Source organism: Staurois parvus, unplaced genomic scaffold, assembly GCF_062004578.1.
Source record: "Staurois parvus isolate SC_StPar_1 unplaced genomic scaffold, SC_StPar_1.0 ptg000204l, whole genome shotgun sequence".
NCBI lineage: Eukaryota > Metazoa > Chordata > Amphibia > Anura > Ranidae > Staurois > Staurois parvus.
Window position 1 is genome coordinate 610,146 of NW_028318000.1, and position 27,644 is coordinate 637,789.

Below are 27,644 nucleotides of genomic sequence, written 5' to 3' on the forward strand. Positions count from 1 at the left end.
TCAACCCTCTTGAACACTACATCTAAAATCACAAAGGTAAACCAGAGAGACATGCAACGCATGGCCACAGTATTATGTTAACCATAAAGTGGTTGTAAAGGCTCAAGCTTCCAAAGGCCTTTAAATGACAGCCAAGCCTGATCTAGTGATGGTATTTTAGCTGGGGTTTCAGCATTTTGCCTGCAGACATTTCAGACACGGATGTCTAGTTTCATCCAATTCACATAGATATACAGACTAAGGGTGCATTCACACCATAGAGGTGGGTTCGAGTGTGTGCTTTTTTGCATATTCCGCGTGGCATGTTTTCTGCAACTCAATTTCTATGGGCTGCCCAATTCACAGGAACATGCAAAAAGTACCTCAGGAATGAGTTTTCAAATCCCACCACACCAAACTGCATAGTCCTATGGTAGCATGCGTTTGGGTGGCTGCAAGCACAACAGCATTTGCTAGATGCATGGGGGTGCCGTTAAGAATTAATGGCACCCGTACATATCTGCAGAAAGCAGACCGTTTCCTTGAAGTGAAATGCTTTCATGCGCTCCCACACTGTAAGTGATGTGAATGAGCCCTAATGTTGTGAAAGGGTTTAAATATTGTATATAATGCGAAGAAATGTCACCAGCACACTAAGGACTCCTTAAACAGGTCCAAAGCTGTATTTCATAGTCACATGGTACAAACAAAGGCACCATCTCGGAGCCACGCTGGGCCTCTAACAGGACAAATGGGGCCCTGCATGGCTCCCAAACATTGCCTTTGTATGTATCATGTGACCAGGAAATAAAGTTTTGGACCCGTTTGAGGAATCTTTGGCGTGCTGGTGACCTCTCTTTGCATTGAGTGTCTACAGTTTCCAGCCTGTGGTCACTGCAACACCCATCAATACTGAACAGCCATCTTCAGGAACGTATATTGCGATTTGGCAGGAAATGATTGATGCAAATTTGTAAATTACAGAAGAGTCCACTTTAAAGACCAGTTTCTTGATTCCTGGTCTTTCCGCCATAGGTTGCACTGTACACAGTGGTGAATCAGTGTGGTTATGCGTGACAGCGCCATGTCATGGCTGTGTACACAGTAGGCGGAGTATATCTGTGAGATGGATGAGGGGACAGCAAACAAGCCTTGGAATATTCTTGAGTGAAGGTCAACTTCAAGATGCAAGCAGATCTTCACGCACTTTCATGGTGAGAGGGTACCTTTTTTATTCCGACTGGTACCAGCTTCCACTTCCTCAATTCTCACCAAGACAAACAAGGACGTCTGCTTGGGCCGCCAGCCACACCTCTCCTCTCGTGGCCGCCTGATATACATCATAAGTCCCAGGAGGCTGCAAGACCAGTCCCACAGAACCACTTTCCCTTGAGTATGTGTAGTGGGAAGCCAGCTGTGAGATATCCAGTAGTCACAACTGGCTCCGAATTCCAAGGTGCAAGAGAGTGGAAGACCAGTGAAGAATCAACTGAAAGCACTGGATCCCAGGGCAGGAAAGGGTTTGGTTCTTAAAAGCTAGCATCTACAGTATTTGCGGCTGCTGACTCTTTAAATAGTAAATATTTTACTAATACTATAAAAAATATGGACTTACCTGAGAACAAAAGGATATTTCTTTAAAGCTCTTTTCAATAACAATTCTCTTTGTGTCAGGGCTGATCAAGTAAACCTCCGACTGACCAATCTTTAAAAAAAAAAAAAAAAAAAGAAGAAAGAAAGTTTAAAGCACACCTGAACCCAAGAGCAAACATTTAAAGTATTACTAAAGAAAAATTTTTTATACTCTTGGATAGAGTGAAGAGGAGGTTAGAACCCCTGTCAGTTTCTTATTGCTGTCTGCGCCCTCGTTAGGGAGATTCACCATCTCTATTAGGTCTCTTTTACAACTACATTTGGGGGACTGTACTGGGTACCAGATCACCAGGTGATCCCGCCCTTTGTTTACTTAGTGCAGCAGAGGGATTGGCATGGTGCTGTCATTTGGCGAATGACAAGTGGCGGAATCGGTCATGTTCGGCAGGCGCCGTTTTTCGTTCATCGTGATTGATGGTGGATTTATATCAGGGCACATTTTTTTTTTTTGTTCTTAAATTAGGAATTGTCAAAAACATTTTATTTACTTTTGACATTTTTTTGATGAATGAGAAGAGGTATTATGTACCCCATTCTCATTCACAAAGGGGGCTTCCAGATTCCAATAAGCTACCCACTACACCCCCAGAACCACAGGGGTTGTGGAGAAAAGGCCCTTGCCCTCATCAATTGAGATTGATTTGAGGGGGGGACCCCTCACTATTTTTTGGGTGTGGGGACTCCTTCAAAATCCTTACCAGACCCAAAGAGCCCAGTATGGATTTGGGGGAACCCCCATGCTGTACTAACCCCCCCAATGCCAGCTTTTTCACTTACATTTTGCCATCAGCAGGGATGAGTCGTTAGGAATCTGGCTCCTAACAACCAATGACAAGTCACTGGTTAGGAGGCTGGCATGTGCCAGCTCCTTAAACCACCAAAGCTCAAAGACATGTAAGAACGCTGTACAAAAATGTGCAAAACTACTCAAAAACACACAATAAAATTCACAACAAAACACCTGAAAAACTGTTAAAAAAACGCTTCGCTCAGGTGGGAAGAAAGGAAATTCCTAATTTTGGGTTGTCACCAGCACATGAATATAAGGGAAATCTTCCAATGTGGACACTAGTTCTGATAACCCTGGTGACAATCAGAGATTTCCCTCACGTTGAAAGGCATTTTCTCTCCATTCCTATTTTGGCTTGATTATCAAACAAGTAGTGAAGTCTCCCCATACACACAGGGGCAAAATAAAAACCCGACAGGGGCTGTGACCCTCCATTACTCTACCAAAAAAAAAAACAAAAAAAAAAAACATTGTGCCTTTAGTTCTACATTTAATATATTGCAACTTGCCACTCCTTAGATGTGGTGGCTGGATTTGTTTATTTTCCAGGCCAGGAACATTTCTAGCAAGTACAGAAAATACCTGCTGATCTTTCCAGTAGCCGGATATATGAAACAATTTTATCTTCAATCCAAACCAACTTCTGTGAACTACAGAAAACCTCCCCCTATGCAATAAAGATGGGAGGAGGACATTTAGTTGACCAAATCTGGAAAGCAACCTTGTGTGACAACACTGCTACCATCATACTGTACAGAGAGTGATCAAAGCCACAGAAAGGACGTGCGTTATTCCCAGGATTGTCAACTGGAGAAAAAAAAAAAAGAGAGAAAAACTAATGCAGACAACATCCAAGGATAGGTAAGCTGCAATTTATTGCCCTTTTTTGTTTCTCATGCAAATATTGTTTTCAATCTTTTGGTGTCTCAGTTCTGATTATCTCCTGCAGCCTTTTTAAGCCACTGTTTACATGCAGTCACTCCAGCATCACCTTTGTGCAATTTGGTGCGATTTGAGCACATTGACAATGAGTGGGATCAAATCGCACTGCACTGAATCGCATGACAACTGAATAGAATGCAGTGCGGTTCCTGTGCGATTCACATGCTGCTCATAGTATGAACCGAGGCTAAGTTTGGGGATCACGGTAAGCAGGCAGGTAGGTTTGTTTTATTGCAGAAGAGACATTGCATGCAATAAAAGCACTAGCCTGCCCGCAGTGAATAGTAGGAGAACTTTACTTCCACTTTAACAAAGTCTAGTACTAGTACAGCACATAATCAGTCTGTCTATAGGACGTGAGCTCAGGTAGGATTGGCAACATGTAGACATATTTTACATAAATGCCAGCAGCCCTGCTATAGAATATGTGCAATAAGCCCAAATAAATACGTTTGTAAAATGCTCATGGGCTGTTGAAAACTTGAGCCAAAAGTAAACTTTGGCCCACTAAGACCAGATCAACCGGAAATGGCTTTTTTTTACCCTTCCTGCTTTTTGGTCTGTTAAACCACTGAAAGCAATTTCTTGTATGAGAAGTCTAAAACAATGCCTGTAGATCCTACCAGAAACCTAAAACAGTACAGCAGAGGCACAGCGACTTATTGGTTACAGTGAGGTACAGTTCTATCTGGGGAACACAGAGTATCTCCCCCATGTTATGCAAACGTGGAGAAGGGAGGTTTTCTGTAGTCCTAAAGAAACACCCTGTCCTAGACGGACAATGTGGCTTTTATTATTACACAGGACTTATTTTTCTACAATATATTAAAATGAGTGAGCATTGTCACTCTCTAGGGCAGGGATGTCCAAACTATGGCTCTCCAGGTGTTGAAGAACTGCAAGTCCCACGAGGACTCTGACATCCACAGGGAAGACACCGAGAGGCATGATAGGACTTGTAGTACTTCAACAGCTGGAGGGCCATAGTTTGGACACCCCTGCTCTAGGGCAAGAAGTATGTTACTAGCAGAAGCAACAGGTAAATATTGAGGGAGAAAAAAAGAAAACTCATTCAGCCACCATAACTACATTACATCTTTGCTGATGGTTTAAGTTTAGGTATGCTTTCATTTCTATATTTTTCTTTTTATAAAGCAGCTCAGTCAGTTAATAAGTTAGTGTGAACAGGCATTTTTTGATCGTTAACAACGTCAATATCGAGCATTTTCACCCCCTTCCAGTCCAGGCCAATTATCAGCTTTCAGCACTGTCACACTTTGAATGACAACTCAGTCATGCAACACTTTAGCCAGTGCAATGTTCAACTCCTTTGATGTTATTTAATCTCTTTTTTTTTTTGCTATATAAAAAGAAAAAAATACTGAAAATTTTTAAACAAAATAAAAACATACACCAAAACAAACGGTACTTGTCTGTTAATTCACCGGATTTATATATATTTAAATAAAACATATAAAAAATAAATATATATATATATATATATATATATATATATAAATCCGGTGAATTAACAGACAGACAAGTACCAAACAAACAAACAAACAAAACAAAGACATATTCCTCCATTTCGGTTATAGAGTTTTGCAAATAAATAATCTCTTCTTCTCAAACGTATGTATTTATTCTGCTACATTTCTTTGGTAACCCAAATCAGTATATAATATTTAGTATGTATAAATGTTATAGAGTCTACAAAATATGGTATACACGTATATTTGAAAATTGATGTACGGACGGCCTATTTTATTTCTTGAGGCCCTAAAATGCAAGGACAGTGCAAATAACCCACACATGACCCCTTTTTAGAAAGCAGACAAACTAAGGTATTTGGCAAGAGGCATGGTGATTTTTTGTTAAATGAAGAAAATGACATAATTTTTTTTTCCCACACACCAGAGCAGTACAGGGTCATCCTATGATGACCATATGGTGTGGCAGTGATCAGCAATACTGACTTGAGACATTATAATTAAAAAACAAAAAAAACAAAACACACACACACACTTTTAAAGCTTTTTTTTTTCACCTACTGTGACCAGAGAAGTGCATTGTTACTGCAGTGACACTGTACTACTCTGGGGAAGTGATCAGGATTTTTTTTTAACCCATGATTGCTTAGAACAGTGATAATCACCGTTAAAAGCAAATCATTTTTATGAATAGCATCCATTGTGTGCTAACGTGAAAGCTGTGATCTGTGACTGGCCATCAAATTGTACAGATGATCACAGTGATCACATAGTACAGGAAGGGCCAATCACAGCACAATCACAGATCACCACAAAAAGTATGAAAACCATTCATTGGGGGAGATTTACTAAAACTGGTGCACACAGAATCTGGTGCAGCTGTGCATAGTAACCAATCAGCTTCTAACTTCAACTAGTTCGATTCTAGGTTTTTTTGCCAAAGCTTGATTGTTTACTATGCACAACTGCACCAGATTCTGCGCGCACCAGTTTCGCAAAATCTCCCCCATTGTGTACATCTGTCAGGTGATCGCAATAATTGGTCAAGCCCAGTACAATGATCTGTCATCTGCTGAGTTCGGTGGACAAACGGGTGACAGATCGCGCAGCAGTGTGGCCCCCTAGGGCGTTCACGAGGCAAAAGACTGGGAGGATGTCATGACGTCCTCCCAGGATAACAGTACTCCAGTTTGTCCGTCATTTGTCTATGGGCCAGGTGGAAGGCAGTTAAAGAGAAATTAGCTCAAAACTGAGTCAAGAAAAAACATTGAAAACAATGGTGTATGGCAGGGGTGCTCAACCTGTGGCCCTCGAAGCCCTCTGACATGGCCCTCCACCTCAAACTGAATGCAGAAGTTTTAGTGTGCTTTCAGAAAAATATAAAAATATAAAAGTCTATGGCAAAGTGCAGCTAAACTGCAGCTGCAAGTAAACTGTAGTACATCAGTGTGAAAACAGCCCTATAGGGGGCTCAGGACAGTAAGGGCTTGTGTACATTTGTGGTTTAGGAGGCAGTAAAACCCCATACTTGACACGTGTTTTTACCACCCCCCCCCAATCACTGGTGTGGAGTCAGTGGCTATGGTGACCCCGACCCATTCTCCAGGGGGAATTTTTAGCCTCCCTGTCAAATTCTGTTTTACACTTGGACGAGAAGGGCAGCATATACAGCAACTGATCCTTTCCATTTTCCTGCTGCAACCACTGAAGTTAGCTTCTTCTCCTCTTCCTCCTGTCAGCTAATAAAAATAAAAAAAATCTAAATTTTGAACCATTTCATTTCATTGTGGCCCAAGACCAGTTACCAAATCATTTAAATGTCCCTCGCTCTTCAAAAGATCGGGCACCCCTGGTGTATGGCGTCACATAGCTTTCTGTCCTACAGATGGTAAGGTGCTTCAGAGTTTGATGTTTTGTAGAGCTTTGGGTCAGATAAAGCCCCCATTCCCAGGTCAACATCTAAACTAGTAATATTAGTTTCAGCTAGTCACAGGTCCTTAACCTCTTCACGCCGGCAGCACGCAAATGTGTGACCTCCCGGCTTCCTGGCCTTGACGCCGAGCGGCCGCACATTTGCGCGCAATTAACAAAAACATATGTGCTGAGAGCGTGTGCCCTGCACTCGCGGAAAGGTCCCGATCTCCTCTTTCGATCCGGACCTTTCCAGATCATGTGACCGCCATGACGGCGAATCACAGCGGTCACATGACCTTAAAACCCCACCCTGCCTCCTGGCTTCTGAAACCCTTAAAGGGCCGGGAGGTGCCGGAGCCAAGGGGTTAAATATGCAAGCTGACTGATGCTCAGGGCTCTCACTCTCTCCGCTAGGATAGCCAGCTGTTGGATGAAATGACTGACTGCAGAATGAACACTTTGGGCTCCTCCACATTAGCTTTGGTCTCCGAAGAGTGATCCACATTTGGTTCGCTCTTCAGAGACCACTTCACAGTGAGGTGGTGTTGTATGCTTTACCCCTTGAACCCCACACTAGTGTGCCACATTCAGTTGTGAGACAGTTTCAGAGTAGCCTCACTCACTTGAATGGATCACATGCTTGGTTAGAGGCCAAATAAAATGGCTCCTGGTCCTGCTTTGGAGCACATCATTTCATAAAGCACTGACAAACATATATTCCTAATTACACTCATTTGTTGACAGCCCACACACTGTGTGTATAAGGAATTATCTCTCCATACATACTGTGAACAGCATAGTCTGGTTTTCTTCCATGTCTGTTGGTTGGACACAGTTCTTTTCTTCACTCAAGTTTTGTAAATCCAAACTACTGTCGCCATCCTCAAAGGATCCAGGAAGGCTGCAGTGGCCATCTTTCCAGTCCCTCTGAAAGGAGTTGTTAGTCCTCAGGCCAGGCTGGGAGTAAGATTTACGAATAGGTTTCTGTTTTTCTTCGTCATTAAAAGTTGATTGAAAAACAGACCGTAGTTTGTCACCAAAGGATATTCCAGTGCTAACATCCGCCGGCAGCATCACTGGAGATGAAGAATCACTATCTTTCTTTTTGGTACAGCTGACATGGTTGAATTTATCAATACATTCATCTATCAGGGCTGGTGGGGCTTTTTTGTGGGCTACAAGCACCCGGCCACAGAAGAGGACTTCAAACTTTTTTGAGAAAGCGTCATCTCCATCGCACAAATGAGAATGGATTTCCTCTTGACGGGCCAACTTTCCAGCTTGTCTAATAGAGCCAATTATTTCAGGCACCTGCAAGAACACAAAATACATACATTGGAAGAAGCCATTATTGGAACAGAGAATATCCAACTATTACATATTAGTGGGGACATTAAATGTTCGATCCAACACATTCCAAAAAAGCCTCATTCACACCTTTGCCATTTTTATAGTCAAAAATCCACAGATAAATGCAAACTGCAACTACAGCACACGCATACAAAATAGTGGCATGCTACAGTCTGCTACATCAGATACAATTGAAAAAAAAAAAACTATAAAAAAAAAAAAAAAATTCTTCATTCAGTGTAAGACTGCAAATGAAAAAAGGACTGTAATTTGTTTGGAGAGCACAAATGGAACAGAACATGGAGCCCAGAGATAATATTAGATATTATATATCTGAAAAAAAAAAAAATACTAGAGTGGCTGTAAAAGAAAAAAAAAAAAATTAAAAACAACAACAATCACCCACCACAACCCTTACCTGCTCTTTGCAATAGAATATCACAGAGGCCCTGAACCCCCTCTTCTCGGGTCCCCTGCTGGTGCTCCCGACTCCTCCTCTCTGACTAGTGCCCCCAACAGGAAACAGCTTCCCATGGGGGCACTAGTGTCGTGCGGGCTCACTCCGGAGCGCAATTGCTGTGTCCAATGACAGTGGGATTCAGCCTCCCTGCTCCTATTTCTTTAGAACCACTTAAGCCCACATCAATGCATTGCACTGTGGTACATTTTAATCATGCTTCCAACATTTTACACTAGGTTAAAAAACATGCCATTGCACTCTTTCCGCTCTTGGCAGGAAAAAAAAATGCTAATTTTGGGAGCCTTTTTTTACTAGTGTTTAAGAGCGTTTTTTTCCTGCCAGAAAAATGCTTTCAAAAACACAAAAAAACAGGACAGGTTCTTTCTCTGCCTCTAAACATGGAGCTTAAAAAATGCCTGTAGACTACTAATGTGCATGGACACAAAGGGAAACAGTTGCTTCTACAGGCAAAAACGCTGAACTCCTGTAGGAGCAACTTTTTTCTTAAGCCAATGAGCATGGAGCCATAGAGCTTAATGTGGAAGCCAGGAGCTTCCACACTGTGGCCTCTGGGCCAAATTTGGCCAGCTGCAAGATTTTATCTGGTCCTCTGACGTAAGGGGGACCCTGATATAAAAGATTTTCTCTGCTTTTAGGGCCAGTTCACACTACAGAAATGCAGTCCAGATGTGTTCCAGATGCGTTTCCGCATGCATGTTTTTGACGCGTCCCGGTGCGTTTGACGAGTTCCAGTGCGTTTTTATGCTTTCCAGTTCATTTTTTTCCCCCCCTCTCTTTTTCTTCAATTTAAATAGGGATGTGTGCGTTCCAAAGCGTTTTTTGGTGCATTCCAGTGCGTTTTTGATGCTTTACCGTGTTTCAGTGCTGTTCTGTGCAGAAAAAAAATGCAGCATATTCTACTTTGTTTCTGCAACCAGAACCCACTGGAACTGCAAGCACCGATGTAAACTAGAACATTGACAACCATATAACCTACTTTCTGTGCATTTTGGATGCAGAAAAAAAGCAACTGAAATGCATGTAGTGTGAACTGGCCTTTAAGTTTTTTCTCAATTCTAAAATCACATCATGCCAATTACAGAAAAACACCAGTTTTACAAATGAAAAAAAAATAGTTTTTCCTTGATTTTTTTTTTTTTTTTGGCTTGTGAACAATTTGAAAAAATATTAGATGCGGCCCTCATATTGAAACGATTGGAGACCCCTGGTAAAGGCCACTGTCACCCATCTACCATGGTGACAGTATATTGCAATGTAGCCCTCAAATCTTTAAGATGTACAATCAAACCGCAGAAGGATGAAAAGAGACATAACATGGCTTTTATTGCTGGAAGAAGCAATAATAAGGCCTTATTCAGTAATACCGCCAAGAAAACTCTGGACACTGCTTCCCACAACCCAAGTCACCCTGGTAAAAGGGCAAGGCTAGGAGAAAAGGTTTTTTTTTTTTTTTTTTTTAAACTTGAGTCACTCTCAAAAGAAAAAAAAAAAAGAAAAAAAGAAAAAATACCAGACAGCTGACATCATAATTACTTTGGTCTGAACTGTTAACACAGCGAGAGCATTATCACATGTTATAAACATTAGGATAACAGTATAAATGAGAGAATACTAATAAGAGGAGAGTGGAAAAAAAAAAAAAATATATACAATTAAAAATGTTTTCGCACAGATATGGTTACTGGAATAAAAAGAGCCGTTACCTCATTTGTACCACGGATTAACAAAAAGGACAAATATTAGGCTGGCCATACGTTTACAGATTTCTTTCATTTGGTACACAGGCTTAAAGAAATCCAAACAAACTGCTCAACTGCTTCAAACACACACGCACGGAAAAGAAAAAAAAAGCATGGACAGGGGTTCTAAAACTTGTGCATTACAGCAACATACCACCCCACTGAAACAACCCACCCCATATACCCAGAAGCAGTTGGCCTGGGAGGTCTGCAGAGGTCACCGCGTTTCCCCACACTGCGACTGTTAGACATCCGGGACATCTTCATCAGCAGTCCATAGCCAGCACTTCTCATGAAATGATGTTGCACAAAAGTTTCATGAATTCAGAAGCAAAATTCTTATAAGTCTCTATTATTTATCATCCTGAAAAGATAAAATATTTCTACTGTATATAATAACTGACACACACACACGATCCTATATACTGTATGTCCAATTCACTTCCAGCACTACACATTTTCCATCTGATGAAATCCTTGAGTGCTAACACATGTTTATGTATGGGCCCACAGTTTATATTGTGGATGGCTTGTTATAGAGAAGCAAACCCTTCTAGGTTTAGACAGGTGGCAGGATTTCCACACCTCTAAAAAGCAATCTGCAGCTGGATTGCTTTTCACAGACGTTTGATGGGATCAGGAAGCAATATGTTGCCACCTCACTGCCTGTTCACTATTAAGTGTCTACCTTCATTTTGTAAAGCGCAGCGCAAACTGTTGGTGCCATATAAATACTGTATAATAATAAGTTCTGTATCACCATGCCATTACAACATGCATTGCATGCGATTGCTGGGTGGCCCTATTCATTTGAATCGGTCATCTTCAGCTGGGATACTGCCTGCTGCAGGGAAAATTTTTGCTGTGAAGCAAAAGCATTGTGCCCACAGCATGTAAACACCCCCATATACGAGTTTTTCATGTGGCTCAACCATATGTTTTTACCCCTTCCCCCAACCTAAAGTCTAAATGAGCCCCCAGAGCAAGTTTACACAAAATGCAGTCAAACACGTATGAAAGAAAAATTTATGTATGTCAATGAGCTTAGTCTATACCTCTGCAAGGCTTTCAGGAACAAATAAAAAAAACAGTACAGTAGGCTACATTTTTTCTCATATAAGCATACCAAAACGTATGTAAACACAACTCAAAAATACTAAATAATGCCTAAAAAAGACACTAAAAATACAAGTATAATGCAACTAAAATAATAAATAAACTAAGCAAGAAAAAAAAAACAAAACAAAACCATGGCAAATGCAGCATCAGAAATGCGTGTCAATGTGCATGCAGAACTTGACGCTGAACGAGGGGATTGGGCTGTAAACGAACCCTTATTAGGATGGCTGAAAGTACAACGTACAGCAGAACAATACTTGTGTGTCGTACTCTGCACAGCTCTAGATGACAGAATTGTAGATTGTGACGCCAGAGAACGCAGCACTCACACATGAAAGCCTCTTGTTATATAAAAGCCTTTCGCAGATCCCATTCCAAATATTAGCACGTTCTTCATTAAGACCTCGAGTAAACTTCAACAGCTTTCAAAACATAGATGTCCGATTCCAGAGACAGAGACAGTCATGGCATTCTATATTCCATTCATGTACAATTTCTGTTCAAGATTTATGCAGTGAATAATGGAACCAGCTCTAGTGGTTGGTTCATATGTACATTCTTGCTGTAAAATGTGTGTGAATGGGCCGCACCACATTCTTTGCTTTGAGTCCCTGCAGGGGCGGAATGACAACTCATGGGGCCCCCGGGCAATAAGGGATCATGGGGTCCCTGTGTCCTTGTCCAAACTCAAAAAAAGCCTATGAAAAAAAGGTACCAGGGGCATCTTATGGGGCCTCCTACTTACCCCAGGCCCTCGGGCAGTGCCCGAGTTTCCAAATAGTCAGTCCGCCCCTGAGTCCCTGTAACATGTTTTACAGAGGAAAAAAGGAAAGTGCAGGAGTTGAATGTACACTGCAATGCAGAATAGGATCAACTGTGGGTGTAGGAGTATAACTTTTTTTTTGTATTTCAAATGGCTTTTATTAATTTGTAACAGTTTAACACAGGAGCAACAATTCACGCCCACGCAGGGGCTATCAACTGCACATAAAAAATTATAAAAAGTAGTACAATCAGTGCTCTAACACCAACAGAGCAAAAGGTGCGCCCACGCAGGGGCTGTCAATGGCACTTAAATAACAAAACATTAGTATAAAGCTGATAGTAACTCAAACTAAAGGCAGCTATCCACTGCCACACCAAAAACAAACAAAAAAAAAAAAGAAAAAGGAGTACAAAAAAAAAAAAAAAAAAAGATAACAAAAGAGCAGGGATCCAAGAACGCCAATGCCGAACAACATCACATCTCCAGACTAGCCGGGGGGAGTGTGGGAAAGGCATATTGCAACCACGGGTCCCATATTTTCAAGAATTTACGTTGGGAGTCGTTGCAAATACTCAACATCTGTTCATTGAGCATCATAGTGGTCATACGGTCCTGCACCTCCTAAAGAGGGACAAACGGGCTCTTCCAGGCCTGAGCAATTGTTCTAGTGGCTGACAAAAACAAACAGGAAGCCAACTTCTGCTGGTGAACCAAGAGGCCCGGTATGGGACAATGAAGCAAAGCATGCCGAGCATCCCGACGTATGGAGAGATGAAACAAGGTGAAAAGGAGGCCAAACACACGAGACCAAAAGCGAAGCAGTCTCGGGGATGACCACCAGATTTGTTCACCACGATGGCCACAACCCCGAAAGCATCGATCACTGCAGGCAGGGTTTGCCTGGGCCAAATGAGCCGGAACCCAATACCAACGAAACAATACTTTGTATGCCGCCTCCAGCCTGGGTGTATTAAATGAACATTTAGCTATAAGCGACCAGGCCCTATTCCAGTCCTCTGGATCCATGACTGCCCCCAGGCCGCGCTCCCACTGAACAACATATGAAAGAGAAGTATGCGTTGTGCGCTTGTTCAAAGCTGCATAAAGAAGGGAAATAAGGTCCAGGGCACCCGGACGCTGTTGGCAAAGCAGTTCAAAGGCAGATTTCTGGTACAGGAAAGCAGAAGTGCCCCGCAATGAGATCAGCCAATACCGCAATTGAAGGTAACGAAAAAAATTCCACCGGAGGGATATCCCGTGACTCCCGAAGACAATTCCAGGTAGGGAAAGACAGAGAAGTCAAAGAGTTGCACCTGCAAAAAACCATTGGCCACCCACCAAGAAGACGCCCTTGGTTGATCTAACCCGGTGGGAAGAGAGGGTTGTTAATAATTGGGAGCAAAGGCATAGAAAAGTGACATCAGGCCACTGGAGTAACATACCGAGTCCCACACTTGTAAGCCATGGAGCAAAATCAGACTCAGTGCCGTAGGGCACAGGGCAGGGGGAAGCCATAGACGCGTCGATGTCGCAATAGGGGCAACTTCTTTTTTTTTTTTTTTTTTTTTTTAATGGTTGAACTGGATGGACTTTTCTCTTTTTTTCAGCCACACTAACTATGTAACTATATCATGAACCATGGTGTTTCACATGCATTGTAACAGGAAAATTCACAGATGTTGAATAGGTCCTATATACTAGGTTGCACAAAGCCAAATCTCAATGCGAGTTCAATTATAAAAGAGGATACAACAAATTTATATTGTATCCATATCAGCCAATGGGATTCTAGACTTAAAATGTAGTGCTGTGTGTGTTTCTGGCACCCGCCCTGTGCCTATAACCGGTGAGTACATCCGGGCTCACATGGGCAGCTAAACCTGGCAAATGTGACCACTGCCAATAAATAATTAAAGACTAAAGGCCTTAATAGGCCTTCCTTGTTGCTAGGACTTGAATACCATTGTTTTTCACTCCTGTAATGTTAGAAGTGAGAGTCCAACCTAGGAGCAAGGCAGGACATGGGAACTGGATGTTTTTTCAGCCAGGGTTTGTGGTCCCTAAACAACCTACAGGTATGACAAAAAAAATTAAAATTAAACTTCAGGAAACCTAAAAAGAAACCTCCTTTGCAGTGGGGCTCTGTTAATTTCAGTGCTAGTTACATGACCCTCCACCCTGCATGCTCCGCTGTGCTACTAGACCAATGCCCACAGCCTCTTCTCCCCTATGCTTTGACAATCTAAGGTCCCTATGATGTCATCAAGACCAAGGCAGGTAGACCACAACCCTGTCACAGCATGGGGAAGCAAAGAACCGGGTAAAGGCAAGTAAAAGTACTTTTTGCAACCCCCTAGACAGAAACTATCAGTAAAGCCTAGTACACACGAGCTGAATGTTGGACGACCTCGACTTGTTCAACAGAAACTGTCTGACATTCAGCCCATGTATAGGGAAACTGGCCCGGCTTCTGTTAAAGAGGCATGACCGAAAAAGGTCTGCCAATCAGCTGCCAATCAACGCACTCTGCCCAATGGCTGAGAGCACTAACCAGAGTATTCTGACGGGCGAGCCATCCCCCTTTCAGAATACAATAGCACAGCAGGAGAGATCGCTGTTTTAACAAATCGGATAGTTAGTACAGCACCTCATCCTGAGCTGTTTTTCTTTTTTTTCCGTTCAGCCCGTCAACCTTCATGGCCACAGCTCTAGATCTCAGTGAATTCAAGCGTGCTACCATGATAGGTTGCCACCTGTGCAATAAGTTTGTCCTTGCTACTAAATATTCCACAGTCAATGGTTAGTGTTGTTATAACAAAGTGGAAGCCAGCCAAAGAAGTCGCCAACTGTCTGCAGAGTCAATAGCTATAGACCTCCAAACTTTGTGTAGCCTTCAGATTGGCACAACAGAGAGTAGAAAGCTTCATGGAATGGGTTTCCATGGCCGAGCAGCTGCATCGAAGTCTTACATCACGAAGTGCAATGCAGAGCATCAGATGCAGTGGTGTAAAGCACAGGCACTGGAGTGACAAATCACGCTTCTCTGTCTGGCAATCTGGACATGTCTGGGTTTGGCGGTTGCCAGGAGAACGGTACTTGCCTGACTGCATTGTGCCAAGTGTAAAGTTTGGTGGAGAAGGGGATTTTGGTGTGGGGTTGTTTTTTTAGGGGTTGGGCTTGGCTCCTTAGTTCCAGTGAAGGGAACTCTTAAGGCGTCAGCATACCAAGACATTTTGGACTATTTCATGCTCCCAACTTTGTGGGAACAGTTTGAGGATGGCCCCTTCTTGTTCCAACATGACTGCGCACCAGTGCACAAAGCAAGGTCCATAAAAAAGACATGGATGAGCAGGTTTGGGGTGGAGGAACTTGATTGGCCTGCACAGAGTCCTGACCTCAACCTGATAGAACACCTTTGGCATGAATTAGAGTGGAGACTGCGAGCCAGGCCTTCTCATCCAACATCAGTGCCTGACCTCACAAATGCACTTCTGGAAGAATGGTCAAACATTCCCATAGACACACTCCTAAACCTTGTGGACAGCCTTCCCAGAAGAGTTGAAGCTGTTATAGCTGTAAAGGGTGGGCCAACTCAGTATTGAAACCTACGGACTAAGACTGGGATGCCATTAAAGTTGATGTGCGTGTAAAGGCAGGCGGCCCAATACTTTTGGCAATATAGTGTATATACACATACACACCTTCCTGTATCCCATATACATATTATAACAATACATTCACTGTGAAAGAAGGAAGGGGGGGGGGTCAAGACCACTTATATTTGGGAGCAGTTCATCTAAAAAGAAACCAAGACACAGGCAATGGTTGTAAAACCCATGCATAAACATGAAGCACTGGCTGGTTTTACTGAATGAAGAGAGCAGCTCATTACATACAAAAGGAAATCTCATAAAAAATTGATCTGAACTTCTTGCAAAGTTGTCAGTTTTCCTCCTTGCACTCACAAGGTTTCCCTATAATTATTATCAGAGTTTAGAATATCATCAAAAAGCACATGGTCATCATTTTTAGGGGAAAAAAAAAAAAAAGGGAAGAAGGTTGGTCAGAAGGTCAATCTCTAGTCATTTTTGATTTTCATGAAGGTCTGTCTATTTTCCAGTATAGGGTTCAAAGTTGGTCTACAGCCAACTCCAGACATTTGCTTGTTGACAGGTCATCCTATTGGTGTCTATAAAATCAATTAATCTGCATATTAGCAGCTCTCCTAGGAATAAACAATTAGGAAAAACGGTTTATAAAGTCGACCATTGACCAGCCAACAAAATTCAGCAATAAATCACATGTAATAGACGGTTTCTGACCTAAAGTGGAACTTAACACTCTTAATCACCATTGACTATTTTTAATCCTTATGCTGCTAGCATTAGTAAATAGATAGGAAAGTGCATCATATTTACTTGTTTTAAACCTTTTTTTACATTCAGTTACTTCCCGGTTTCCATGTCTAGCCAAATGATGTCATACATCCCAGCAGTCTTCAGGAGAGGAGGGAGGATTCTCAGCTCAGTCTATGCCTAAGCTAAGGGCAGATGGATTCCAGGAAGTAATTGATACATGAATCATCTGTCCTTTCACAACATGGCCACTGCCAGAAATACTAGGTTGTTTTCTAAAATGATTTTTCAGCATAATAAAGCATGGAGACATGGATGGGTGAGTTTGCTTTGAATATTAAGAATGAATTATTATTATTATTATTATACAGGACTTATATAGCGTCAAACAGTTTGCAAACAGCTTTACAATATAAAAAGGTAGACAGTACAGCTACAATAAAATTATAAAAAGAAGATTAAGAGGTCCCTACTCAAAAGAGCTTACAATCTAATAGGTTGGGAATAGGAATGTATTTGTTATTTGTATTTGTAATTTGTTATTTTGTGGTGCTTAGATGCACTGAAGTTCCACTATAAGCCCCGTACACAAGAGCTGAATATCGTCCGAAATCAGCCAGTACAGTCAGCTGCGTTGAACAAATGGGGGGGGGGAGAAAAAAAAAAACGTACCTTGTATACCAGGCATTAGGCAGGCTGTAGACCAAAACGGATTCTCATGGAGTCATTTTTTTCTCCTGGCTGGGGATTGGTATGGGCGCAGGGAGCCGGGAGAACAGAGTTATTATTGCCAACGGCCATAGCCTCTGGCAGTAATTGTATGCTACAAAATCCAACATGCTGGTTTCACTTAAGTCAATTAATGGACCAACTTGGGTACAAATCAGTCTGACCATAGATGGATCGAATCTCAGCCGGTCCCTGCTACACCGGCCGAGATTCGATCCATTTATGGCTAGCTTTAAGCTGGCCATACATTATACAATTTTCATTTAGATTTACCAAAAACTATATAATAGGAGGTCAAACCTAAACAACACTTTCAAATATGTATCCACTCAGGCAGGCCCTTGAACTACATAGTTGAGAGTACATATAAAAGGAGAAGAAAGTACAGAAAGTGTACAAGAAAATTGTATAATGTACGGTCAGCCTTAGTAGAGGACCTTGTGAAAGAGCCTTAAGCAATGAGGATAGGTGCCAGTTATTCTACACAAATACAGAAGACCTACTGGAGATTTGATCAAATCTTTTAGCAACATCTAAAACAAGAATGAAGACTGAATGAAATGTATTGCAGCTGTCAATACTGCTGCCAAAAGTTAAAGCCGGCCATACATTATACAAAATGTTCTTGGTCAATTTGCTTTGGATTTACCAACAACTATGTAGTGCAAGGGCCTGCCTCATTGCATACCAACTGAAAGTGTTTAGGTTTGACCTCATATTATGACTTTGGCAAAATTCCATATAATATTATAAAGCACATTACTAGCCCAAATTGATGCAATAACTCAAAAACCCATCAACATACTTCTATGAATCAGTTTTCAGCTTCAATCTGCCCAAGATTTACTCTGTTAGGTAGTCATGCCCTCAGGACAGAGCACGAACTAGTATCTCCTCCTAGAAGCCCAGATGGTATCATTAACATAAACCACCTGCATGACTATGAAGAGGAGTACACAGCTGATCAGGTTCTGAAGTCAGAGGATACAAGTAAAGATATTCAACTTAGAATACTAATAATTCAGTTGGAGGTGAACATTGGTGAGCTAAACCTACCGCATGGCTCTTGGTTCCCTGATGGAGTTCAAGACCATGCCAACAAAACACGGGTTGCTTGCTCATTGTGCTTGTGCAGGAAGACTTTTACAGCAATTTTACTGGTTTTCATTGGGAAAAATTACTGGAGCAAGACAACTATTAACCAACAATTTCATTCATTATAAAATTTAGTGAAAAGTTTTGGTAGATCGACTTTTGTTCAACCACAGTGGCCATACATGGATTGAAATTAGGCCAGTCCCTGCTGAACCAGACGAATTTCAATCCATGTATGGCAGACTTTAAAGCAGAGTTCCAGTCATTTTTGTGTTTATCAAGTCAGCAGCTACAAAAAAATGTAGCTGCTGACTTTTAATAAACACACACTCACCTGTCCCAGGATCCAGCAATGTGCTCACCTGTACTATCCCTGCTGCCTATTCTATCCCTTGTGGCGGAATATCAACTGTGGGTACCCGGTTGTGACAGTTTGTGGCATCACAACCGGGTGTCCACTGTGCATGTGCGAGTCACGCTGTGTCTCCTGATTGGTCCAGCAGTCTTCTGGGACCTGTGAAGTGTCCCAGAAGACTGTGCGGGGAGGGCAGAAGTGCCAGCGAGTACCCCCCCCCCCCGCCAAACAAAAAGTGCCAAATGTTGCAGTGGAGGGGGTGGGGGTGGATGGAAGAAGACAAGCAGAACTCCCTATATGGGCAGCACAGTGGCTAATGGTTAGCACTTCCGCCTGGCAGTACTAGGGTCATTGGTTCGAATCCCAGCCACGGCACCACCTGCCTGGAGTTTGCATGTTCTCCCTGTGACTGCGTGGGTTTCCTCCTGGTACTCCGGTTTCCTCCCACACTCCAAAGACATGCTGGTAGGTTAATTGGCTCCTGTCTAAACTGGCCCTAGTATGTGTATGTATGAATGTGAGTTAGGGACCTTAGATTGTACGCCCCTTGAGGGTTAGGGACTGATGTGAATGTACAATATATATGTAAAGCACTGTGTAAATTGACGGCGCTATATAAGTATCTGAAATAAACTCCCCTTATGGATGGAGCTCCACTTTAAATCACCTTTCTGAACATGTCCCATGGAAACATGGTCAAATTCCCCAGCCCCCCCATCTTCAAACCATTACAAATCCCCCACCAAAACACACACCTGAATTACAGGGTGTTTCTCCCTGGAGAGCTAATCATTCACAGGGATGTGTGAATGGAAAGACTGCAAGTCCCATTGTGGAAGAGGAACATATAGATTGCCTAGGCAAAATTGTGTTGCCATCACCATTGCTTACTTCTTCCATACCCAAAACGGTAGGTCTATACCTCCATAGAGACCTGGCACTAGAAGACAAACAATGCAAGAGTCTGTGCACTGCAACTGCTTATGAGCGGGCTACGAGGCAAAATCCTAAATGCACTTTTTCTTTTCTTTTATTATCCACTGAATTTTTATTGCAAAGGGTTGGCCTATGCCTTTAAAGTTGGCATCTCTTTTTTTAGTTCCAGCAATAACTGAACCAGAATACTACAAACCCATGTAGAAACTTGTTTTTACTGTGAAGTTGGGAGGCCAGCATAACACAGAAGTACAGATAGGAATGCCACAATACAAACTGATAAGTGCACTATGGTGGGGGTAAGATAATGAGTTCTAGGAGGAGAGAAGAAGGCAGGGGATGGAGTGTTTGTTTTGCAATAAAAAAACAAAATACCAAACCTGAATGGCTGTAATGCAATTTACCATTTAGGGCCCTGCTTTGCTTACACTAAGTAAGTGCAATTCCTGAGTGTTTCCATTTACATGGCTGACTGGTAAATCTTACATCAAATTTAACCACTCCTGATCTTTGAGTAGTAAAAGGGGCTAAATTATAAATGCCAGAGAAGAACTCATTGGGGGAGACTTACTAAAAGTATACCCTGAGAATCTGGTGCAGCTGTGCAGAGTAACCAATCAGCTTCTAACTTCAGCTTGTTCAATTAAGCTTTGACAATAAAACCTGGAAGCCGACTGGTTACTATGCAGAGCTGCACCGGATTTTCTGTACAGAATGAGACAGAAGAGCACATGAACCACTTGAAGATTTATAAAAAGGCAGGCATATTAAAAATAAATAAACTGCTGCCAAGAGAACCTCCAGGAGAAGGGAAGAGTTGAGCTTTAGGTGAGCCCTAATTGACCTCTCTAGCTTCAGACACCGTTCAGCAATTCATTCTCATAATTTCACAAGAGAAGCAGAAATCCTATTCCTGTGCACTGGCCCTGTTTTTGCATTACAAGTTAGGCCAACAAGTGACCGTTGGGAAGTAGGGGAACAAAATCTACCAATGAAGCAAAGGCCCTTTTCACATGAGTGGTTCAATCAGATTCACTGTCAGTTTTTCAGGCACATCTGAATGCAAGCTCCACATTAGGTCTATGTGCAGGCAGTATGTAAATTGATGTGCTTCTATTTACATCTGACTACTCCTGAGTCTGTCTAGGTCCAGTAAGGGGAAAAAAAACAAGGAAAGTTCTGCAGCCTTTTCCAAGACAGACCCAAGATAGCTAGATGTATCAAACATGGACCAATGTCCATGGATCCCCTGCTGATCGGAATGGACACAGCCAGTGTGCAAGCCTGCAAAGGGTTTTTCCCAGAATTTCTCCAAGTTGCCTGCAGCTGGAGGTTTGTTTTAAATAATTTTCTTCTGCTTGTTAAGAATACATAAAATAGCTCAATGGCCACAGTTTGGTCACAGTTCAAATTCTGATTTGCTTGATAAACAAAAATTTTGAATGTAGCATGAGGCAGTTTGTTTGTGAAGGATTGGGGAGCGGTACAATATTGAGTGTCTGCAGGCAACAGTGGAGGTTCCTTGCATGTTTGGGGCTGCATTTCTGCAAAAGGAGTTGAAGATTTGGTCAGGATCAATGGTGTCCTCAATACTGAGAAATAAAGGCAGATGCTTATCCATCGTACCATACCAGGGAGGTGTGTGATTGGCCCCAAATTTATTCTGCAGCAGGACAATGACCCCAAAACATACAGCCAATGTTATTAAGAACTATCTTCAGTATAAAGAAGAACAAGGAGCCCTGGAAGTGATGGTTTGGCCCCCACAGAGCCTTGATCTCAACATCATGGAGTCTGTCTGGGCTTACAAGGACAGACAGACAAAGATTTGAGCCAGGCTACATGCACAGAAGATCTGTGGTTAGTTTTTCAATATGCCTGAAACAACCTACCTCCAGAGTTCCTTCAAAACCTGTGTGCAAGTGTAAACAGAAAAATGTATGTGGTTTTGAGGGCAAAGGGTGGTCACACCAAATGTTGATTTGGATTTCTCTTCTGTTCATTTACTTTCCATTTTGTTAATTGAGAAAAAAAGTACAAAACACTTCTATTTCTGAAAGCATTCTTAATGTATTATTAATTGGAAAAAAACATTAATGGAATAGAGCATATCCAATTATTACATATTAGTGGGGACATTCATGTTCAATCCAATACATTCCAAAAAAAAAAGCTGCATTCACACCTTTATCATTTTTATACTCAAAAATCCAGACAAATGTGAAATGCAACTACAGCACATGCATACAAAATAGTGGCATGCTACAGTCTGCTACATCAGATGCAATCTCTCTCCACACACACACGAACTTTAATGGCATCCCAGTCTTAGTCCGTAGGGTTCAATATTGAGTTGTCCCACCATTTGCAGCTATAACAGCTTCAACTCTTCTGGGAAGGCTGTCCACAAGGTTTAGAAGTGTGTCTATGGGAATGTTTGACCATTCTTCCAGAAGCGCATTAGAGAGGTCAGGCACTGATGTCAGATGAGAAGGCCTGGCTCGCAGTCTCTGCTCTAATTCATCCCAAAGGTGTTCTATCGGGTTGAGGTCAGGACTCTGTGCAGGCCAGTCAAGTTCCTCCACCGCAAACTCGCTCATCCATGTCTTTATGGACCTTGTTTTGTGCTCTGGTGGGCAGTCATGTTGGAACAGAAAGGGACCATCCCCAAACTGTTCCCACAAAGTTGGGAGCATGAAATTGTCCAAAATGTCTTGGTATGCTGACGCCTTAAGAGTTCCCTTCACTGAAACTAAGGGGCCAAGTCCAACCCTTATATAAAACAACCTCACACCATAATCCCTCTCCACGCCATTGGATTGCCAGAGAAGCGTGATTTGTCACTCCAAAGAACACGTCTCTACTGTTCTAAAGTCCAGTGGCGGTGTGCTTTACACCACTGCATCTGATGCTTTGCATTGCACTTGGTGATGTAAGGCTTGGATGCAGCTGCTCAGCCATGGAAACCTATTCCATGAAGCTCTCTACACACTGTTGTGCTAATCTGAAGGCCACACAAAGTTTGGAGGTCTTTAGCTATTGACTCTGCAAACGGTTGGTGACTTCTACACACTGTACGCTTCAGCATCTGCTGACCCCGCTCTGTCATTTTACGTGGCCTTTCACTTCGTGGTGGAGTTGCTGTTGTTCCCAGTTGCTTCCACTTTGTTATAATACCACTAACAGTTGGCTGTGGAATATTTTGTTGCAAGGAATATTCACAGATGGACTCATTGCACAGGAGGCAACCTATCATGTACCACACTTGAATTCACTGAGCTCCTGAGAGCGACCCAATCTTTCACAAATGTCTACTTCCCCCCCCCCCCCCAACCACAAGATTTTGCAAAATGGATAATTGTGAACACAAAAAACATTGAAATTTGTTTTTAAAGCATAAGAAAATATTACCATATTTAAGGGTAACTGGTAATGTAAAATGTACACAAATTTTTAAGTTTAATACAGTTATTTCTTTGTCCCATTTCATCACAGCAACAGGCAAGATAATGGGATTTGCTTTGGTTGCAAGGATAAACAAAGCCGCATACTTGTTCCAAATAATGCCTATATATAATAAATGACATGCTCCTGGAAAAGACCTGTCATGTGTTCATCCATTATGACATTATCATTCAGCTAAACAGTGAAGGGATATTAACTTCAGCATGTATTGTTCAGCGTTGCCTTTGAGCGTGCTCAGCAGGATATTAAGAGCAAACATGAGATCTAATGTATCCCCTGCCTACACACAGCCAGGTAATGACACTCCTGTATAGAATGGCCAAACCATCAATTTGGGTTATAAACAAACCTCAAACTTTGGGTTTTCCAATTTATTTGCATTTTTCCCTAAAGAAGCATTGACACAGTGGAGTTGATTGACTAAAGAATACAGTAAAGGTTGTTCACTTTGAAATGAAGGTTAGTGAATATATGGCAAAAAAATAAAAAATGTTTTGCTAGCACAAGATTAGGTTTTCAATTTCCAATGCATATGATTGAATATAAAAAGTGAATGCCTCTTTACCCTATGATCCCTTCACGTGGGCAGCTCTTGTTCTGGTAGTCAGGGAGATGTATAAACAGATCGTGGTCCAGTGATGTGCATGAGAGCCTAAGCTCTCCCAGGTCTCTCTCTCCTCACTGGCAGCAAAATCTATTTGCTCCCACTACGGTCAATCACAGCCAGTGAGCCAATGAAAAGCGAGCAGGGGGCAGGGCCGAACTACGCTGTGTGTGTGTGAATGGACACACACAGCAGTGGCTTGGGAGCAAGCCTACTCGGGTGCCCCCTTAGCAAGCTGTGTGTTCTGGGGGCACTCAACAGGAGGTAGGGGCCAGGAACGCTGGCAGGGGACCCAAGAAGAGGAGGATCGGGGCTGCTTTGTGCAAAACCACCGTACAGAGTAAATAAGCATGATATATTTATCATTCAAAAAAAAAAAAAATTTGTCTTTAAATACCATTTTAAGAAACAATAAAGAGATGAAAGGGTTCAGGCCAACAAGAACAGAAGTGCTCTGGGGTTCCCTAACAGGCAAACATTTAAAAAAACGACAGCAGGGTACTCACTTCTGATTCATGATGCAGCTGGAAATGATTCTGTATGTGGAAAGGGTTATATGGCAGCTTCAGACATCTATGAACATACTATTACTTATACAGGATTTATATAGAGCCAACTTTACAATATGAGGGCAGACAGTACAATTACAATACAATTTAATACAGCAGGCAACAGAGGCTCATTAGAGCTTACAATCTAAAAGGGAGGGTCAATTGATACAAAAAGGTGGGGGATAAGCTGAAGGAGAAAATAAAGTACAGATATTAGGTGAGAGCAGGAAAGGTTTTTCTGAAAAGATGGGTTTTCATGGATCATCTAAATGCACACAGTCAGACAGAGTGGGGTAGAGAATTCCATAGGATGGGAAAGACTCGGGAGAAGTCCTGGGGGCGAGAATGGGAGGAACGAAGAAAACGATTCCTTTGGTATTTTGAGACTAGGGCAATGATGTAGTTGGGTGCTGAGTTGTGGATGGCTTTGTAAATTGTTAGTATTTTGAACTGAATTCATTAGGAGAGCGGAAGCCAGTGAGGAGTAGCAGACACTGAACAGTCGGTAAGGTGGAGGAGTCTGGCAGCAGCATTCATGATGACCGAAGGGAAGGATAGCCTATGTAAAGGTATGCCAATAGAGGAGGGAGTTGCAGTAGTCAAGGCAAGAGATGAACAGGGAGTGAATTAGAAGCTTTGCGGTGTTGAGGCAGCAAGCTTTGGACAGCAACTGGATGTGGGGGAGGAAAGGATAGTTCAGAGTCCAGGAGAACACCTAACACCCTGGCATGTGGGGACAGGTTGATAGTGCCTGCAATCCTGACAGAGAAGTCAGGGGAAGGGGCACATGTAGGAGGAAATATTATGGAGGACGGTTTTGGATAGATTGCGTTTGAGGATGTGGTGTGATATCCAGGCTGATATGTCGGTTAGTAGATTAGTGATGCGTTCAAAGACTCATGGAGTGAGCTCTGGGATGGATAGATAGATAGATAGATAGATAGATAGATAGATAGATAGATAGATAGATAGATTTGGGTGTTGTCAGCATAGAAATGGTATTGGAAGCCCTGGGAGGCCATCAACTGACCCAGGGAGGAGATTCAGATCGAGTATTGGAGAGGTCCAAGAACAGAACCTTGGGGGACCCCGAAGGAGAAAGGAGGAGGAGGAGTGGAGGAAGTGAGATTGTAATTTAATCTGAAGGTGCGGTGAGAAAGGAGGAAGAGAACCAGTGAAGAGTACAGTCGCAGAGACCAACAGAGTGGAGTTTTTGAGGAGGAAGGGGTGGTCCACTGTGTCAAAGGCAGCAGCATATAGGAGTACAGAGATGCCTCATCTTCATTTCTACTTAGTGATTTGTTGGAGAGTTTTTAGAGCTTGCTTATTCAGTTCTATAACATTTCTTCTCACCAGTTATGGCACCCACTACCCTCATTTAGGAGACCTATTTGTTATACAGACATCGTGCACAGACACTGTGTAATTAGGCCTGATATACAGCTTACAGAGACTTTGAAAGATTTCAAGTTCATATACACAGTTTCTGCTCAAAAGGAAATATTTACACAACTGGAAAGCAAACTGTAGCAAAATTTTTACGAAGCAACATTACAAATTAAATACTAGCCTTTTGAAAAGGCCATCTACAGTGCCTTGAAAAAGTATTCATACCCTTTGAAATTTTCCACATTTTGTCATGTTACAACCAAAAACATAAATGTATTTTATCTGGATTATATGTGATAGACCAACACAAAAGTGGCACATATTAGTGAAGCGGAAGAAAAATTATAAATGGCTTTCAACATTTTTTACAAATAAATATGTAAAAATATGTAAAAAGTGTGGCAGCACTTCGGCCCCCCTTAGTCGATACTTTGTAGAATCACCTTTCACTGCAATTACAGCTGCAAGTCTTTTTGGGGATGTCTCTATGAGCTTTGCACATCTAAAAGAGTGAGATGTTTACCCATTCTTCTTTGCAAAATAGCTCAAGCTCTGTCAGATTGGATGGAGAGCGTCTGTGAACAGCAATTTTCAAGTCTTGTCACAGATTCTCAATTGGATTTAGGTCTGGACTGTGACTGGGCCATTCTAACACATGACTATTCTTTGATCTAAACCATTCCATTGTAGCTCTGGCTGTACATTTAGGGTTGTTCTGCTGGAAGGTGAAGCTCCGCCCCAGCCTCAAGTCTTTTGCAGACTCTAACAGGTTTTCTTCTAAGATTGCCCTGTATTTGGCTCCATCCATCTTCCCATCAACTCTGACCAGCTTCCCTGTCCTTGCTGAAGAAAAGCATCCCCACAACATGATGCTGCCACCACCATGTTTCACGGTGGGGATGGTGTGTTCAGGGTGATGTGCAGTGTATGTTTTCCGCCACACATAAGAGTTTTGTTTTTAGGACAAAAAGTAAAATTATGGTCTCATCTGACCAGAGCACCTTCTTCCACGTTTGCTGTGTCTCCCACATGGCTTCTCGCAAACTTCAAACGGGAATTCTTTTGGCTTTCTTTCAACAATGGCGGTCTTCTTGGCACTCTTCCATAAAGGCCAGATTTGTGGAGTGCACGACTAATAGTTGTCCTGTGGACAGATTCTCTCACCTGAGCTGTGTCTCTGCAGCTCCCCCAGAGCTACCATGGGCCTCTTGGCTGCTTCTCTGATGAATGCTCTCCTTTTCCAGCCTGTCAGTTTAGGTGGACGGCCATGTCTTGGTAGGTTTTCAGTTGGGCCATACGCTTTCCATTTTTGGATGATGGATTGAACAGTGCTCCGTGACAGGTTCAAAGCTTGGGATTTTTTTTTTTTTTTTATAACCTAACCCTGCTTTAAACTTCTTCACAACTTTATCCCTGACCTATCTGGTGTGTTCCTTTGCCTTCATGATGCTGCTTGTTCACTAATGTTCTCTAACAAACCTCTGAGGGCTTCACAGAACAGCTGTATGTATACTGAGATTAAATTACACACAGGTAGACTATTTACTAATTAGGTGACTTTTGAAGGCAATCGGTTCCACTAGATTTTAGTTGGGAGTATCAGAGTAAAGGGGGCCGAATACAAATGGATGCCACACTTTTCAGATTATATTTATTTATAAAAAATGTTTAAAACCATTTATCATTTTCCTTCCACTTCACAATTATGTGCCACTTTGTGTTGGTCTATCACATAAAATCCCAATAAAATAATTTTTTTTATAAAAAAGTTTTTGGTTGTAACATGACAAAAATGAGAAAAGGTTCAAGGGGTATGAATATTTTTAAAGGCACTGTACACCCAAAAACTTACAGTCATTCGATGTGGTGGCTGCATTAGGCTAGGTTCATGCTTATGTGGTTTCCCTGCGACCGTGTTTGCATGGGCACAGCAGCCTATTCA

General features: G+C 42.1%; 1 protein-coding gene across 6 annotated transcripts in view; it reads right to left on the bottom strand.

Moving 5' to 3' along the window:
• The window catches only part of TBC1D1 (TBC1 domain family member 1), a 286,650-nt gene that overhangs the window by 151,396 nt on the left and 107,610 nt on the right, over positions 1-27,644 (bottom strand). For all 6 annotated transcript variants that reach the window (XM_089678369.1, XM_089678373.1, XM_089678372.1 and 3 more), the window contains exons 3-4: positions 7,555-8,079; positions 1,595-1,684 (exon numbers count right to left, since the gene is read on the bottom strand). In XM_089678369.1, coding sequence (XP_089534495.1) covers positions 1,595-1,684; positions 7,555-8,079 — 615 coding nt within the window. The remainder of the gene's footprint in view (positions 1-1,594; positions 1,685-7,554; positions 8,080-27,644) is intronic.